This window comes from Chiloscyllium plagiosum, unplaced genomic scaffold, assembly GCF_037043375.1.
Source record: "Chiloscyllium plagiosum isolate Xiang-an unplaced genomic scaffold, Cpla_swu_hap1 HiC_scaffold_12, whole genome shotgun sequence".
Classification (NCBI taxonomy): Eukaryota; Metazoa; Chordata; class Chondrichthyes; order Orectolobiformes; family Hemiscylliidae; genus Chiloscyllium; species Chiloscyllium plagiosum.
In genome coordinates this window covers 105,709,059-105,726,096 of record NW_028270150.1, presented here as the reverse complement: position 1 = coordinate 105,726,096, position 17,038 = coordinate 105,709,059, and the positions used below count along the sequence as shown (strand labels likewise).

Sequence of the window (17,038 nt, the reverse complement as noted above, 5' to 3'; positions counted from 1 at the left end):
CACCCACACATGTGCGTGCTCACACAAACACACACACCACGCACATACTTTCTCCCACAACTGTACACGCACACTCCCAGGCACAAATAAACGTTCACACATACACATCACGTGCACACATGCATTGTAAGTGGCTTAATTGTCTAATGTAAGGGAAATCCCTTCCTGTCTTTCTGAGTGTAGTAATACCCAATACTGAAACAACTCAGACCTTTGTACACATTAACATTGTCCACGACTGCTGAATCCTATGTGTCTCCTTTGATTTTTTTTTCACAGATGTTTCCTTGTACCTGCCCATTAAAGTTCCAATTCCTCAACAGAAAACTGCAAACTTATTGAAAGTCCCAAGGCTGCAGCCAGGGAAGGTTAGTGTTTAATGTGACTCATTGTATTGACATTTTAAACAAACCTATTGAAATAGGGTCACGACTAAAGAACTGTTCAAGCTGTGCAGGATGGTTTTCCTTGAGTAGTATAGCAGTACATTACCTAATATTTGCTATCACCTACACCAGATAAAATGGGAATGTGTAGAAAATGTCATTTGGCCCATCAGATCTATACTTCTGTCTGAACAAGTTTCCCAATTAGTTTAGTTAAGCTGCTTTCTAGCTCCAACCCAACAAAAGATTTCAATAAAAATGAAATCCTGCCACTGCTGGAGATCTAAAACAAATGCAGAGGATGCTGGAGAAACTCAGCAGGTCTGGCAGCATCTGTGGAGAGAAGAACAGATTCATCTGAACAAAGGTCACTGGACTCGAAAGGTTAACTCGGTTTCTGTCTCCACAGGTGCTGCCAGACCTGCTGAGTTTCTGCAATATTGTGTGTGTCTGTGTTTTTCAGTAAAAGATTTATTCAGTTCCATTTTTGAAAGCTTCAACCTGTTGGGGGAGAATGAGGTGACATTTCTGGTAGAAATTATTTTCTCGTGCTCTACAGGGCCCAACCTGAACAAGACGATAAACTAATCTCTCAGGCTCACTGCGAGTTTGAGGGTGTGCTCTTTTTTAATTTTGCAGTCAACAAATCTTGACTTCCACAAGTTATCGGAACAGGCCATTCTGCCCAACCAGTCCATGCTGGTCTTTAAGCTCCAGTCAAGCCATATCCCATTCTTCCTCATCTGAATTCATCTCTGAAATCCTGTATTCCCATCTCCCTCATGTACATGTCTAATTTATCCTTGAACGTTCTCCATTGTTTCCCTCCGCCACTCCCTATGGGACTGAGTTCCATATTCTCACCGTTCTCTGGGTAAAGTTTTTTTTAGTGAATACTGTTTTTTTTTACTAAACTATTTTATATAAACACTATTCGCACTTAGGAGAATCCATTCTCTACTCCTTCTAGTTCATCTTGTTTTTTTGAGATCTCTTCTCCCCTCTTTGCTGTCTTTCTGTTCACCTTTTACTCTGAGAAACTGGTTCATATGGAGCCCACCCCATTGGCACCATTTCAGCCCTGATTGAGTTCTGCTCCCTGCGTCCTGTGAAAAGATCTGAAGGCCCCAGAAGGGGTACAGAGGAGGTTTGCCAGGATGATAACCAGCACTGAGAGACTGCAGTCATGAAGACAGGTTGGAAACTTTGGAAGTGTTCTCACGACAGAAGTGGGCTGATGGAGACGTTGAGGATGATCTGAAACTCTGATTGTGCAGAGAAGGAGGGAGTCCGTCGCTCAGTAACCATTGATTCCAATCACTGACCACAAACATTAAGTAGGGGAGGCAGGAATAAGGAGAAATGTTCAGTTGTTAGGATCAGGAAAGATCAATTGGACAAGGGGATGGAAGTGAGACACGTGCTCGAGCATAAGGGCTGTAAGAGTTAGGGACAAAGTAGCAACAGTACAGCAAGGAAGGTGATTCTTTCAAAGATCTAGCACAAGCGGATGGGCTGATTAGTCTCCTTTGGCACAGTATGTATGAATTTGGAGCGGGCATAGGTGGTTCAGCCCCTCCAGCATGCTTCACTATTCAACATCGTGACTGATCTGGTCACTAAATGTGGTCTCAATTTCATGTGCCTGTCTCCTCTTGATTGCATTTAACACTCTTATTATCATCAAAAATCTGTCTGCTTCTCTCTCTCTCTCTCTGTAAGAATCCTTACAGCGCAGATCAAGGCCATTCAGCCCATTGTGTCTGCATTGAGGCAGACCCATGCCTTCCCAACTATGTAACCTCACATTTAGCTTGGTTAATCCACAAGACCTGCACACCTTTGGACTGTGGGAGGAAACCAGAGCACCCAATCCACACTTCTCTCTCTTGTACACTCTCTCTCTCACTCTCACTCTCAGTCTCAGTCTCTCTCACACTCTCTCTCGCTCACTCACTCACATGATGGACCCTCAGCAGACCACCTCCCTGGGCTAAGCTGTGATATTTACTTTGGTTTACATCCCTCTGCCATTTGCTTTCATCACAGACAAAAGGAGGAATGGGGTGAATTTAAATTTGAATCTACATTTCCCATCTTGAGCCTGAGACAGGGAGGTATTGTTTGATTTATTCTTTTCCTGTTTCACTCCTGTTCCCCAAACACTGCTTTTTGCATTCTGATTTTTGAAATAAACTTACAACAAAAAATTTAAACCGAAGTCAGAGTTAGGGCTAATTAACGAACCATTTGAAACATACAGCAATTGCTTCATTACTCTTTCCACATACACAAGCATTCAGGAAATTAATAGACAATAGGTGCAGGAGTAGGCCATTCTGCCCTATGGCTGATCATCCTCAATCAGTATCCTGTTCCTGCCTTATCCCCATAACCCTTGATTCCACTATCCTTAAGAGCTCTATTAAGGACAGGTGATAAGTTCTCGGTTTGATAGCTTTGGTAATCCAGAGATATTAAAGCCAGTTCATGTGAATTGCTGCTTCCCAGAGTGTGTCCAATCATAGTTTGCTCAGTAAGCTGGGTCAGGTAATTTTTAACTTCTTCCGAGCAGGATGTCGGTTTCCCAATGAGCAGTGGAGAGGCTGAAACTAAAAGAAAAAATGCTGGAAAATCTCAGCAGATCTGTCAGCATCTGCAAGGAGAGAAAAGAGCTGACGTTTCGAGTCTAACTGATCCTTTGTCAAAGCTTTTCCAGCATTTTCCCTTTTGGTTTCAGATTCCAGCATCTGCAGTATTTGCTTTTATTTATGATGGAGAGGCTGTATTGTTAGGGCGGGATTTTGACCCAGTTACAGTGAAGGATCGGTGATATATTTACATATCAGGATGGTGAGGGGCTTGGAGGGGAACTTGCAGGGAGTAGTCCTCCCATGTATCTGCTGCCCTTATCCTTCTAGATAGAAGTGGTCATGGGTTTGGAAGGTGCTTTCTAAGGATCTTTTATGGATTTCTGCATTGCGTCTTGTAGTTAGTACACACTGCTGCTACTGAGCATCCGTGCTGGAACGAGTGGAGGTGGTTCCAAACAGGCTTTGTCCCGGATAGAGTCAAGCTCCTGGAGTGTTGTTGGGGCTGCATCCATCCAGGCAAGTGGAGAGTATTCCATCACACTCCTGACTTGTGCCTTGTAGATGCTGGGCCGGCTCTGGGGAGTCAGGAGGGGAGCTACTCATTGCAATATTCCGAGCCTCTGACCTCTAACTTTAGACAGAAAGGTTTATAATGGCAAGGCATCTGGTTCAAAATGTGACAAAAATACAACACTTATGAAGCAGAGTGGTGCACTTGGGCACATAGACTCTGAATGTTGTTGTCATTCAGTATTATGCTTGATATAAATAAATGAACAAACAAGTGAGGGAACAATTGCATTGCTTCTATTTTAGTTTTCGACCAAGTCGGACCATCAGGTGGATCTGAGTTTGCCCAAGGATGCTCGTGGTGAGGTGGACATTGCTTCACTTGTGGAACAGCTGAAGGAGTGCCTCACACTGCAAGATCAGGCGGATATCCTTTACATTCTGTATGTCATTAAGTAAGTGGCACTCGGATACATTTCCATCTGCAAGGCTTCGTGTTTTATCTGTGCACTTTGTTTCCATTTCACTAAGAAACCTCCTTTCGGGATCTTGAAGGGTTAAACGCCAGAGAAGAATTGAAGCCAATGCTTCCTTCCCTTTAGTTGAAAGATAAGCCCATCCCATGGGTTTTCCCCATAAGAAATGCCACTTAAGGAGCTATTGGGCTGCACCTTGCACTCTTGGTGACCACCGCAGATGGTCAAAAGCGATTAGGCTGCAGTGATCTGATAATTTAACATGCCCAGGTGACTCCTGGCAGCTACCACCTCATTCACTGACCTGGCACGGAATGATCCCGGCTTAACCTTTCCAATCAGGATGTGCCTGGGATTGAGATCTTCATCGAGGAGGGTGGGACCCTGCAAGAGATGATCCACTTGTGGGGAAATCTGGAGCCAGGAACCTTTCAGGATGAAAGTTCTTCCCAGCTTTGAATGCCATCATTAACTGCGGCATGAGATTCCCTGTGCATAATGTCCTTAACACTGTGATTGATCAAAGTGAGAATGATAGTCATTTTGGAAATATTCAGCATGTCCATCACTTCCACGGACTGTGCCACCATTCTCGGTTTTCAAGGGGCCGCCATGTTTCTTTCACCGAATCGAACTGTAAACCTACTTCATGATGATTCTGGTATCACTTGCAAGTTCTCGGTTCCTATTCTATTTTTGGAGCTGTTACTATCAGCTTTTTGACCCTTTGGTGATTTTTATACATAGAACATAGAAAAGTCCAGCACAGAACAGGCCCTTTGGCCCACGATGTTGTGCCGAGGCTTAATCCTAATGTAAAATATAGTAACTTAACCTACGCACCCCTCAACTCACTGCTCTCCATGTGCCTGTCCAGCAGTCACTTAAATGTCCCTTTCCTGTTGAGCAGGCTTGGTGTGTATTGCATTATTATCTATTTGTTTACATAGATTCATAGAATCCTGACAGTGTGGGGACAGGCCATTTGGGCCCATTGAGTCCACACCAACCTTCCAAAGAGCATCCTACCCAGGCCAATTCCCTGTAACCCTGCATTTCCCATGGCTAATCCACCTAGCCTGCACATCCCTGAACACTGTGGGCAATTTAGCAAGATCAATCCACCTAACTTGCACATCTGTGGGAGGAAAGCGGAGCACCCGAAGGAAACCTACACAGACACGGGGAGAATATGCAAACTCCACACAGGTGGTCACCCGAGGATGGAATTGAACCCAGCTCCCTGGAACTGTGAGGCAACAGTGCTAACCACTGAGCCACTGTGTTGCCCTTAATGGTGATGTATTTCCAAGTCAGGATGGCGAGTGGCTTGGAGGGGAACTTACCATGTGGTGTTCCCATGTATCTGCTGCCTTTATCCTCTTAGATGGAAGTGGTCATGGGTTTGGAAGGTGCTGTCTAAGGATCTTTACTGAGTTTACTGAGGACTGTATGCATTTCATGTGCTGTCTCACAGCTCCAGGGACCTGGGTTCAATTCCCGCCTCAGGCAACTGTCTGTGTGGAGTTTGCACATTCTCCCCATGTCTGCGTGGGTTTCCTCCGGTGCTCCGGTTTCCTCCCAGAGTCCAAAAATGTGCAGGTTAGGTGAATTTACCATGCTAAATTTCCCGTAGTTTTAGGTGAAGGGGTAAATGTAGGGGAATGGGTGTGGGTGGGTTGCTCTTCAGAGGGTCGGTGTGGACTTGTTGGGCCGAAGGGCCTGTTTCCACACTGTAGGAAATCTAAAAAAAAATGAAGGTACCCCATACGTTAGGCTACTCATTAAGCTTCCATGTTACTGAGGGGAGTTTTTCTGATAATGCTTATCGATATTGGCTAACCAATAGGAAAGAGAGAGTTCGAATGAGGGGAGCGTTTTCCGGGTGGCAGCCTGTATCTAGTGGAGTGCCCCAGGGATCAGTGCTGGGACCACAATTACTTCCAGGACTTATTAATGACTTGGTTGAGGAAAGTGGATGCAATCTAGCAAAACTTGCAGATGACACAATAATAGGTGGGAAGGCAAAGTGGTGAGAATAGACTCGGTGTTTGCAGAGGGATGTAGACAGAATCAGTCAGTGGGTAAAAACTTGGCAGGTGGGATATAATATGGGGAAGTGTGAGGTCATGCACTTCAGCAGGATGTATGGAGGAGCTGAGTATTATTTAAATGGAGATAACTGAAGAGAGCTACGGAACAGAGGGATTTGGGAGTCCATGTGGCATGAAAATGTCGCATTGACATCCAGCAGGTGATAGGGAATGTGAATGGACCTAATTTCAAGGGGAATAGAGCAGAACAATGTGGAGGTTTTGCTAAAACTGCTTGAGGCACTAGTCTGACCACAGCTGGCATACTGTGAACAGTTTTGGTCCCCTTATTGAAGGATGAGAAAAGAAAATAGCATTGGAAGCTGCCCAGAGAAGGTTCACTGAGTCTGGAGCGACTGACTTATGAGGAGAGGTTGAGTAGGTTGGGCCTGTGCTCATTAGAGGTGAGAAGAATGAGAGATGACCTTATTGGAGTGCACACGATTCTCAGGAGGCTTGACAGGGGGAGCTGTGGAGAGTTTGCTTCCCCTTGTGGGACAGTCTTGGATCAGAGGGCGTCATCTCAGAATAAGGGACCGCCCCTCAAAACCATGATGAGGAGGAACTTCTTCAGTCAGGGGGTAGTGAATGTGAGGCTGATTCATTAAATAAAGTCAAGACTCAAGGAGGGATACGCAGGAAAGTGGAGTTGAGAATTCTCAGATCAAACGTGATCTAATTGAATGGCAGAGAAGATCTGATGGGCTGAATGGCCTAATTCTGATCCTACCTCTTAGAGTCACGGAGATGTACAACATGGAAACAGACCATTCGGTCCAACGCTTCCATGCCGACCAGATACCCTAACCTAATCTAGTCCCATTCACCAGCACTTGGCCCATATCCCTCCAAACCCTTCCTATCCATATACCCATATACCCAGCCTTTTAAATGCTGTAATTGTATCATTTGTGTTCTTTTTGAAATCTAAAATTTCAGCTATTTCAGATTCCTACAAATGCCACGGGCCTTAAATAAACAATCTCTCTAGTGAAACCTAATACTTGTTGATAGTGGTGCAAGGAAATGTTAACAACGTGAGCCGAGGACCTTCCCCCACCTCACTCCGCAGTTACACAAATCCCAGTCATCCACTGGCATCAATCCAGGGAATGTTTCAGCTTTAAGTTCCTCACTACGAACATTAAATGCCAGTGATTATCTGATGAAGCTTTTGAACATTATTGGCCGTGTCACCATAACATTGACGTACTTGAAGCCAGTTTCATTTTGCACTATTCTCTTCCTATTCTATCCGAGATGGTCAGATGCGAAGATCAGATTAAAAAGCTAAGCTCAGGGATGCTGCATGTGCTTCTTAAAACAAAAATTACAATCATCCTGCTTTCCCTCCAGTTGGGTACAGACTGGAAATATTCTCTGTTGTCTAATAGTTGAGGTATAAGTGAAGGAGAATTAACTGTGCAATCAATTCTGTGTTGGTTTATTGATGGATCGAGCTGGGTCCAGGTTTCTCTGTGCCAAGTGAAGCAGATCCTGCGGTTAATCTCCGGCTGAGCTGGGATTTGCATGGAATTCTTTATGCAGTTCTCAGCACGGATTAATCCCGTCTCCACTTGCCTCGTGGTTATAGAGTTGTACAGCTCAGAAGCAGACCCTTCAGTTCAATTCATCCATGCCAATCAAATATCCCAACCCAATCTAGTCCCACCTGCCAGCACCCGGCCCATATCCCTCCAAACCCTTCCTATTCATATACCCATCCAAATGCCTTTTAAATGTTGCAATTGTACCAGCCTACACCACTTCCTCTGGCAGCTCATTCCATACGCGCACCATTGTCTGAAAAAGTTGTCCCTTAGGTCCCTTTTTAATTCTTTCCCCTCTCACCTTAAACCTATGCCCTCTAGTTTTGGACTCCCTTATCCTGGGGAAAGACCTTGACTATTTGTCTTATCTATGCTCCTCATGATTTTATAAACCTCTATAAGGTCACCCCTCAGTTTCATATGCTCCAGAGAAAACAGCCCCAGAATATCCAGCCTCTCCTTATAGTTAAAATCTTCCAATCCCAGCAATGGAAATTGTTGGAAATTGTTTCTGCAAGAGCAGCTTCCTGCTGGAGCTGGCTGTGAAACTGAGCTGCTCACTAAGATGGTGGCAGTGGGCAGGTAAGCATCGAGTCATAGAGTCCTATAGCTGGGGCATGCCGTCCAAAATGTCCATCCATGCAAACCCCATTTCCCTGCACTTGGCCCATATCCTTCTAATCCTTTCCTATCCATGTAATTGTCCAATCCAACAGTGTCCCCGCCCCCCACCCTGGACCAGTTGGATGGCAGGTGTGTGTGTGTCTGTGTGTGTATGCATGCGTGTGTGTGTGTATGCATGCGTGTGTGTGTGTGTATGCACTTAAGTGTGTCTGCGCGTGTGTATGTATGCACGTACGTGTGTATGCATGCACGTGTGTCTGCGTGCGCGTGTGTATACATGCACGTGTGTCTGCGTGCGTGTGTGCTATCCCACAGGCTGGTGGATATCCCTCTCCATCCCAGGCTGTCTGTAGGGAGCAGGGAGAAGTAGCGGCATTGCGGAAACTTGTGGGGAAACCTGGACTGGTTTCTCCAAGAGACTGATTTGGATTCCACTGTGGAAACTGGCAGGGGAATTTGACCAGGAATTTATTTATAATTACAGCTGGCCCTGGGACCAGAGGGCAGGATTACACAGGATGTGGATTCCTTAATCCACAATTAGCCCAAAACAAGCTCCCACTCCCACCTGGGGATCTCTGGTCAGGGGAGAGGGCAGCCTCTGGCCTCTCGAGGGAAACACCAGCCAATTGGCTGTTCAGTGGCCCCAGGGTGGGGTGGATTTGAGGTCCTGTCCTGGAGAGTTTTCAGCCTGCAGTTGGCTGGCAGCTCCCCATCACTGAGGTAAGAGGCAGCGAAACCCCCTCATGATCCCAAAAGTCCTTTAGGGAAGGTCCCATTCAAGCCCCCTGCCCTCCCGACTGTCCAAAACCCCTGGGTGCCAGTTATTGATAATTGCCCATTTAAAGGTCTCCGGGTGCCCCCATTGGATTGGACAGCACTGTTACTGGGGTGCAGGAAGGGGTAAATGGGAGTGGGAGTATGTGGGAGCGCGGGGTGTCGTGAGGGGTCAGATTGAACGTGCCTGCTGAAAACCAGCCACCTTGGGTTCATCTGGCCTCATGAGGCTTCAGTGAGCTGTTGGACTGTGTATTGCTCCTGTGCTGCCTTACAGAGTCACTCAGTCAGCTCAAACCCTCCCCCTCACGCTCACCATTTGCTGCCAAATTTCCATTCGAGAGGCTCATGCAAAGACAGGCATGGAACCATTGTTGTAGACACACCTCACGTAAATACATTACACAGGTTGTTAAAGTTGAGATTTCCTTGTGTGGGGCTCATTTTGTCCAGGCCTTGGTGGCATGCCTCATGGGGGAAAGGTTTCAAGACAAGGCCGAGAGGAGTAGGTCTTGGAGTGAGGCTGAAGGGGGAGGCATTGGGAAAGGCCTCAGGTGAAGCCTCGGGGAACTGTCTCAGGCCTCCATTACCCTGGACACTCCTCACACCTCCCCAGCCCATCAATAGCTGAGACTGTCGTCATGGAGATCCCCGACAGTAATACCCTGCTCCCAGGTTCCCGATTAGACTCTCCAGCCAGACTACCGGTAAAGACAGCCACCTAACTTAGTTATTTTGGGAATCAGCGAATCAAGGAGATAACATAGTGCAGTAATGTCACTGCATTATAGTAATCCAGAGAAGTGCTCTCAGTGATACACAGGTTTGAATCCTGCCCAGTGGAATTTAAATTCAGTTCATAATAAATCTGGAGCTGAAAACTGGTCTCACTGCCAGTGACCATGACAGCTATCGTGTTAAAATCCATCTCTGATGCCTTTTAGTAAGGGAAATCTGTAGGCCTTACCCAGTCTCACCTACTCCATGTGACTCCTGTGGTTAACCCTGAATTGCCCTCTGAAATGTTCCTCACAAGCCATTCAGGTCACAGTCAATTAAAGATGAGCAGTGAATGAAGTATTTGATTCCTGTGAAAGAGTTTTTTAAAAAAAAGGGCTTTAATCTCACTGTGATGTTCTGCTCCCAAACCTTTAACAGTGTTTGGTGTTGAAGTAAGTGTGGATGTTTTTCACTAAAACCTGTTTGCTCTTGCTCCTTGCTTTGATCCAGAGGCCTGGACTGGGACACCAACGTTGGAGGACAGAACTGTGCCACAGTACGCAGTCTGATGACGGAACTGTACAGCAAGGCCGGCCAAAACTGGGACTGGGGATTGATCCGCTACATCTCTGGCATGCTGAGGAAGAGGATCGAAATTCTGGCTGAGGTATGTGTCTACAGGAATTGGCATAGCCCTTCCACGTATGTGTCTGTGTGTGTCTGTGTCTGTGTGTTTGTGTGTGTGTGTGTGTGACACTCAGTAGAAGACACCAGTGGCAAACCAGAACTTCGGGAGGGTCAGGGGGCATGGGCGAGTGTCGCGACCATCACGAAGGAGAAAGTGCTGGGGAAAGTGAAAGGTCTGAAGGTGGGTAAATCACTTGGACAGGATGGACTATACACCAAGGACTGAAGGAGATAGCTGAAGAGATTATAGAAGTATTGGTGACAGTGTTTCAGAAATCACTTGGGTCAGGGAGGGTCCCAGAGGACTGAAAAATGGCTAACTTACCCCACCCCTGTTCGAACAGGGAGGGAGGCAAAAGACAGGAAATTGTCGCCTGACCTCGGTAAGATTTTAGAGTCCATTATTAAGGATGAGATTGTGGCGTTCTTGGAACGGCACAGTGAACTAGCGCTGAGTGAGCACATTTTTGTCAAGGGAGGTCATGCCTGACAAAATTTGTGAGAATTCTTTGAGGAGGTAGCAAGCAAGTTAGACAAAAGAGATCCAGTGGATGTGATCTGTTTAGATTTCCAGAAGGCTTTTGACAAGGTGCCACACAGGCGGTTGCTAAATAAGGTAAGATCCCTTGGCATGGATGGATAGAGGATAGGCTGTCTGATAGAATGGAGAGAATGGGTATAAAGGGATCTTTTTTCATGATGGGTGCTGGTGACTCGTGGAATTTCTCAGGGGTCAACGGGGGCCAGAACTATTCACATTAATGATCTGGATGAAGGAACCGATGGCATGTTGCAAAATTGATAAATGACACAAGGATAGTTGAAGGAACAGGTGGTGTTCCTAGGAGGCTGCAAAAGGATTTGGGTTTGCTAGGAGAGTGGGCAAAGAACTGGCAGATGGAATACAAAATGGGAAAGGGTGAGGTCATGTAATTTGGTCAGAAGGTTAGAGGTGTAGACTGTTTTCTAAATGGGGAAAGACTTCAGAAGTCTGAAGCACAAAGGGACTACTTCAGGACTGCCTTAATGTTCAGATTTAATGGACAGTTAAGAAGGCGAATGCAACATTAGCATTCATTTCAAAGAGGGCTAGAATACAAGATCAGAGATATTCTGCTGAGGCTGTATAAGGCTCTGTCAGACTGCTTTGGGATATAATGAGAAGTTTTGAGCCCCGTATCTAAGGAAGGATGTGCTGGCATTGGAGGAGGTCCGGAGGGGGTTTACAAGAATAATCCTGGGGTTGAAGGTCTTGTCATATCAGGAGTGAATGATGGCGGTGAATTGGTGGAATCCATAGCCGCAAAAGGCTCTGGAGGCCATGTCTTTGAGTATATTTGAGCAGTGATAGATAGATAGGACCTTGATTAATAAGGGGGTTGAGGTTACAGGGAGAAGGCAGGAGAATGGGGTTAGGTTACACCCGAAACATTGACTTCTCCATCTTCTGATGCTGCCTGGCTTGCTGTGTTCTTCCAGCCTGCTGCCTGTCTATTTATGTTCGAATGGCGGAGCACAGAGTCATAGAGATGTACAGCATGGAAACACACCCTTCAGTCCACCCCGTCCATGCAACCAGCTATCCCAACCTAATCTAGTCCCACCTGCCAGCACTTGGCCCATACCCCTCCAAACCCTTCCTATTCATATACCCATCCAAATGCCTCTTAAATGTTGCAATTGTACGTGCTTCCACCACTTCCTCTGGCAGCTCATTCCACAGACATACCACCCTCTGAGTGAAAAAGTTGCCCCTTAGGTCCCTTTTTATATCTTTGCCCTCTCACCCTAAAGCTATGTCCTCTAGTTCTAGACTCCTGCATCCCAGGGAAAAGACCTTGTCTATTTATCCTATCCATGATTTTATAAACCTCTGTAAAGTCACCTCTCAGTCTGCGATGCTCCAGGGAAAACAGCCCCAGCCTGTTCAGCCTCTCCCTGTAGCTCAAATCCTCCAGTCCTGGCAACATCCTTGTAAATCTTTTCTGAACCCTTTCAAGTTTCCAGTGGTGTTCCGCAGGGATCAGTTCTGGGACCTCCGAGCCTTGTGATTTTTATAAATGATTTGGATGAGGAAGTGGAAGGGTGTGTAAGTAAGTTTGCCAATGACATGAAGATTGTGAATAGAGTAGAAGGCTGCTGTAGGTTGCAAAAGGATATTGACAGGATGTAGAGCTAGGTTGAAAAGTGGCAGATTGAGTTCAACCTGGAAAAGTGTGAAGTGATTCATTTTGGAAGGTCAAATTTGAAAGCAGATTACAGGATTAAAGGCAGGATTCTTGGCAGGGGTGTGGAGGAACAAAGGGATCTTAGGGTCCACGTCCAGAGATCCCTCAAAGTTGCAAACCAAATTGATAGGTTTGTTGAGTAGGCATTCTGGTGTGTTGGCTTTCATTAGCAGGGGGATTGAGTTTAAGAGCTACGAGGTTTGCTGCAGCTCTGTAAAGTCCTGGTGAGACCACACTTGGAAAGTTTGTTCAGTTCTGGTCACCTCATTATAGGAAGGATGTGGAAGCTTTTGAAAGGGTGTATCTATAGCTTTTCACCCTTCCTATAACTGCCATCTATCACACCCCCTAGCTCCTGTAAATTCTCCATTGCTTCTAACTGCCGCTCCAACTGATCCACGTGATCTGATAGGATTTGCAACCAAAGACACTTCCTGCAGACATAATCATCAATCAACATGGAAAATCTCCCTAAACTCCTGCATCTAACAGGAAGAGCACATCACTCTACTGAAGGCCATCTTTGCACCTTAATAATCTACAGACCCAGAAAATAGCACAGTTGTACTGCTCTAAAAAAAAACACTGCTCCGGGCTAACTAGTACCTATGTTTTATATATTTAAAATTTAATCAAGAGACAGGTCTCAATTAAACATGTAATCAAGAAAGAACCCACTCTCCTCACTATTGTAGATTTACAACAAGGGTACACTTAGAAGACTATGCATTTAGAACATAGAACAATACAGCACAGAACAGGCCCTTCGGCCCACGATGTTGTGCCGAACATTTGTCCTAGCTTAAGCACCTATCCATGTACTTATCCAATTGCCGCTTAAAGGTCACCAATGACTCTGCCACTCCCACAGGCTGCGCATTCCATGTCCCCACCACTCTCTGGGTAAAGAACCTACCCCTGACATCCCCCCTATACCTTCCACCCTTCACCTTAAATTTATGTCCCCTTGTAACACTCTGTTGTACCCGGGGAAAAAGTCTCTGACTGTCTACTCTATCTATTCCCCTGATCATCTTATAAACCTCTATCAAGTCACCCCTCATCCTTTGCCGTTCCAATGAGAAAAGGCCTAGCACTCTCAACCTATCCTCATACGACCTATTCTCCATTCCAGGCAACATCCTGGTAAATCTTCTCTGCACCCTCTCCAAAGCTTCCACATCTTTCCTAAAGTGAGGCGACCAGAACTGCACACAGTACTCCAAATGTGGCCTAACCAAGGTCCTGTACAGCTGCAACATCACCTCACGACTCTTGAATTCAATCCCTCTGCTAATGAACGCTAATACACCATAGGCCTTCTTACAAGCTCTATCCACCTGAGTGGCAACTTTCAAAGAGCTATGAACATAGACCCCAAGATCCCTCTGCTCCTCCACCTTACTAAGAACCCTACCATTAACCCTGTATTCCGCATTCTTATTTGTCCTTCCAAAATGGACAACTTCACACTTGACAGGGTTGAACTCCATCTGCCACTCATCAGCCCAGTTCTGCATCATACCTAAGTCCCTTTGCAGCCGACAACAGCCCTCCTCACTATCCACAACTCCACCAATCTTCGTATCGTCTGCAAATTTACTGACCCACCCTTCGACTCCCTCTTCCAAGTCATTAATAAAAATTACAAACAGCAGAGGACCCAGAACTGATCCCTGCGGAACTCTACTTGTAACTGGGCTCCAGGCTGAATATTTACCATCTACCAACACACTCTGACTTCGACCAGTTAGCCAGATCTCTATCCAACTGGCCAAATTTCCCACTATCCCATGCCTCCTGACTTTCCGCATAAGCCTACCATGGGGAACCTTATCAAATGCCTTACTAAAATCCATGTACACTACATCCACTGCTCTACCCTCATCCACATGCTTGGTCACCTCCTCAAAGAATTCAATAAGACTTGTAAGGCAAGACCTACCCCTCTCAAATCCGTGCTGGCTGTCCCTAATCAAGCAGTGTCTTTCCAGATACTCATAAATCCTATCCCTCAGTACCCTTTCCATTACTTTGCCTACCACCGAAGTAAGACTAACAGGCCTGTAATTCCCAGGGTTATCCCTATTCCCTTTTTTGAACAGGGGCACAACATTGGCCACTCTCCAGTCCCCTGTTGACAGTGAGGACGAAAAGATCAGTGCCAACGGTTCTGCAATTTCCTCTCTTGCTTCCCACATAATCCTATGATATATCCCGTCAGGCCCGGGGGACTTGTCTATCCTCAAGTTTTTAAAAATGCCCAACACATCTTCCTTCCTAACAAGTATCTCCTCCAGCTTACCAGTCCGTTTCACACTCTCCTCTTCAACAATACGGTCCCTCTCATTTGTAAATACTGAAGAAAAGTATTATCTGTTCCTGTGCTGTGAGCTCTCCCACACAGCCTTCTCCAAGGTCAGCTGTGAATTTCATAGTTTGTTAGTTTTTCTTGGATACACTGTGATGTCCAGAGATACCTGAACTCAAACAGCAAAGGCAGCAGGTGTGCAATGGTGTCAATGGCCTGATGCTGCTCCTATTACCTTGAAGTCTTTCAACAAGATATGACAGTGATTAGTATACCACATTGAAATCTCAGTGAATTGAGAGGTGTCTGGATTGAATGTTCGAACACTGTCGAACATTAAACTGTAACATGCAGGAAAGTGGAATTGAGGATGATCAGATCATTGAATGGCAGTGAGTTGATGGGCTGAATGGCCTACTTCGCCTCCTATGCCTTAGAGATGTCCCATTTGGGATAGAGATAAAGAAGAATTACTTTCCTGTGGGGCGTTTGTGGAAATCTCCCTCCCACAGAATAGTGGAGGCCATTGAGTATATTGAAAATTTAGATAAACAGAGATTTGGTCGGTAACAGACTTAAGTGTTATGTATACACAGACAGGAAACTGGATTTGAGACCAGTCAGATCAGCCATGGTTGTATTGAGCCAAGGGGCAGAATGGCCTATCCTGCTCTTCATGGGTCTGATCTAATGATGTTGGAAAGATTGTTGTGTTTGTGTGTGTCTCTCTGTATGTGAATATATCTTTTTATTATTATAATCCCTACAGTGTGGAAACAGGCCATTCGGCCTGACAAGCCCGCACTAACCCTCAAGAGGATCACACACAGACCCATCCCCCTATTTATATTTCCCATGGCTAACACATCTCTGGACACTACAGGGCAATTTGGCATGGCCAATCCACCTTCCTTGCACATCTTTGGACCATGGGAGGAAACCAGAGCACTCAGACAAAACCTAGGGGAGAATGTGCAAACTTCACAAAGACAGTCACCTGAGGCTGGAATCGAACCTGGGTTCTCTCTCTCTCGTTCTCTCTCTCTCGTTCTCTCTCTCTTGTTCTCTCTCTCTCTTTGGTATGTGTGTTTCTCTTTCTCTTTCTCTTTCTATGGTGTGTGTGTGTGTCTCTCTCTCTTTTTCTTTCTCTAATGAGCTGCCAGCGGATGTGGTGGAGGCTGGTACAATTGCAACATTTAAGAGGCATTTGGATGGGTATATGAATAGGAAGGGTTTGGAGAGATATGGGCCGGGTGCTGGCAGGTGGGACTAGATTGGGTTGGGATATCTGGTAGGCATGGCCGGGTTGAACCGAAGGGTCTGTTTCCATGCTGTACATCTCCATGATTCTATGGTGTGTCTCTCTCTCTTTCTCTGGTGTGTGTGTGTCTCTCTCTCGCTCTCGCTCTTTCTCTGGTGTGTGTGTCTCTGTCTCTTTCTCTTTCTCTGGTGTGTGTGCCTCTCTTTGTGTGTGTGTGTCTGTGTGTGTCTGTGTCTGTGTCTGTGTGTGTGTGTGTCTGTGTGTGTGTGTGTCTGTGTGTCTGTCTCTGCATCTGTGTATGTGTGCCTGTATGGCTGTCACAAGGAGTCATAATGTTAAGGTGATTGGAAGAAGGTTTAGGGGAGATGTCAGAGATAGATTCTTTGTGCAGAGAGTGCTGCTAGTGATGGTAGCAGAGTCAGAAATATTAGGGACTTTTAAGTGACTGCTGGACAGGCACATGGATAACAGCAAATTGAGGGGTGTGTAGGTTAGGTTGACCTTAGATTAAGATAAATGCTTGGCACAACATCGTGGGCTGAAGGTCCTGTACTGTGCTGTCCTGTTGTATGTTCAATGTATCGGCGTGTTTGTGTCTCTGTATCTCTATAACTATATCTATGTGTGTGTGTGAGAGAGACTCTGTATATGAGTGTGTCTGCATCCATGTGTGAGTGTGTTTGTGTGTCTCTTTATCTGTGTGTGTCTCTCTCTCTTTCTTTATCTGTGTCCCTGTATCTGTGTTTGTGTATATGTGTGTGTCTGTATCTCAGGGTGTGTCTCTCACTGTATCTGTGCGTCTGTATTGGTGTGTTTGTGTG

General features: G+C 45.8%; 1 protein-coding gene across 13 annotated transcripts in view; it reads left to right on the top strand.

The window, feature by feature from the left end:
* The window catches only part of LOC122555467 (phosphorylase b kinase regulatory subunit alpha, liver isoform-like), a 143,471-nt gene that overhangs the window by 76,629 nt on the left and 49,804 nt on the right, over positions 1–17,038 (top strand). For all 13 annotated transcript variants that reach the window (XM_087993152.1, XM_087993149.1, XM_087993151.1 and 10 more), the window contains 3 exons: positions 280–368; positions 3,797–3,945; positions 10,241–10,397. In XM_087993152.1, the coding sequence (XP_087849278.1) occupies positions 280–368; positions 3,797–3,945; positions 10,241–10,397 (395 nt within the window). The remainder of the gene's footprint in view (positions 1–279; positions 369–3,796; positions 3,946–10,240; positions 10,398–17,038) is intronic.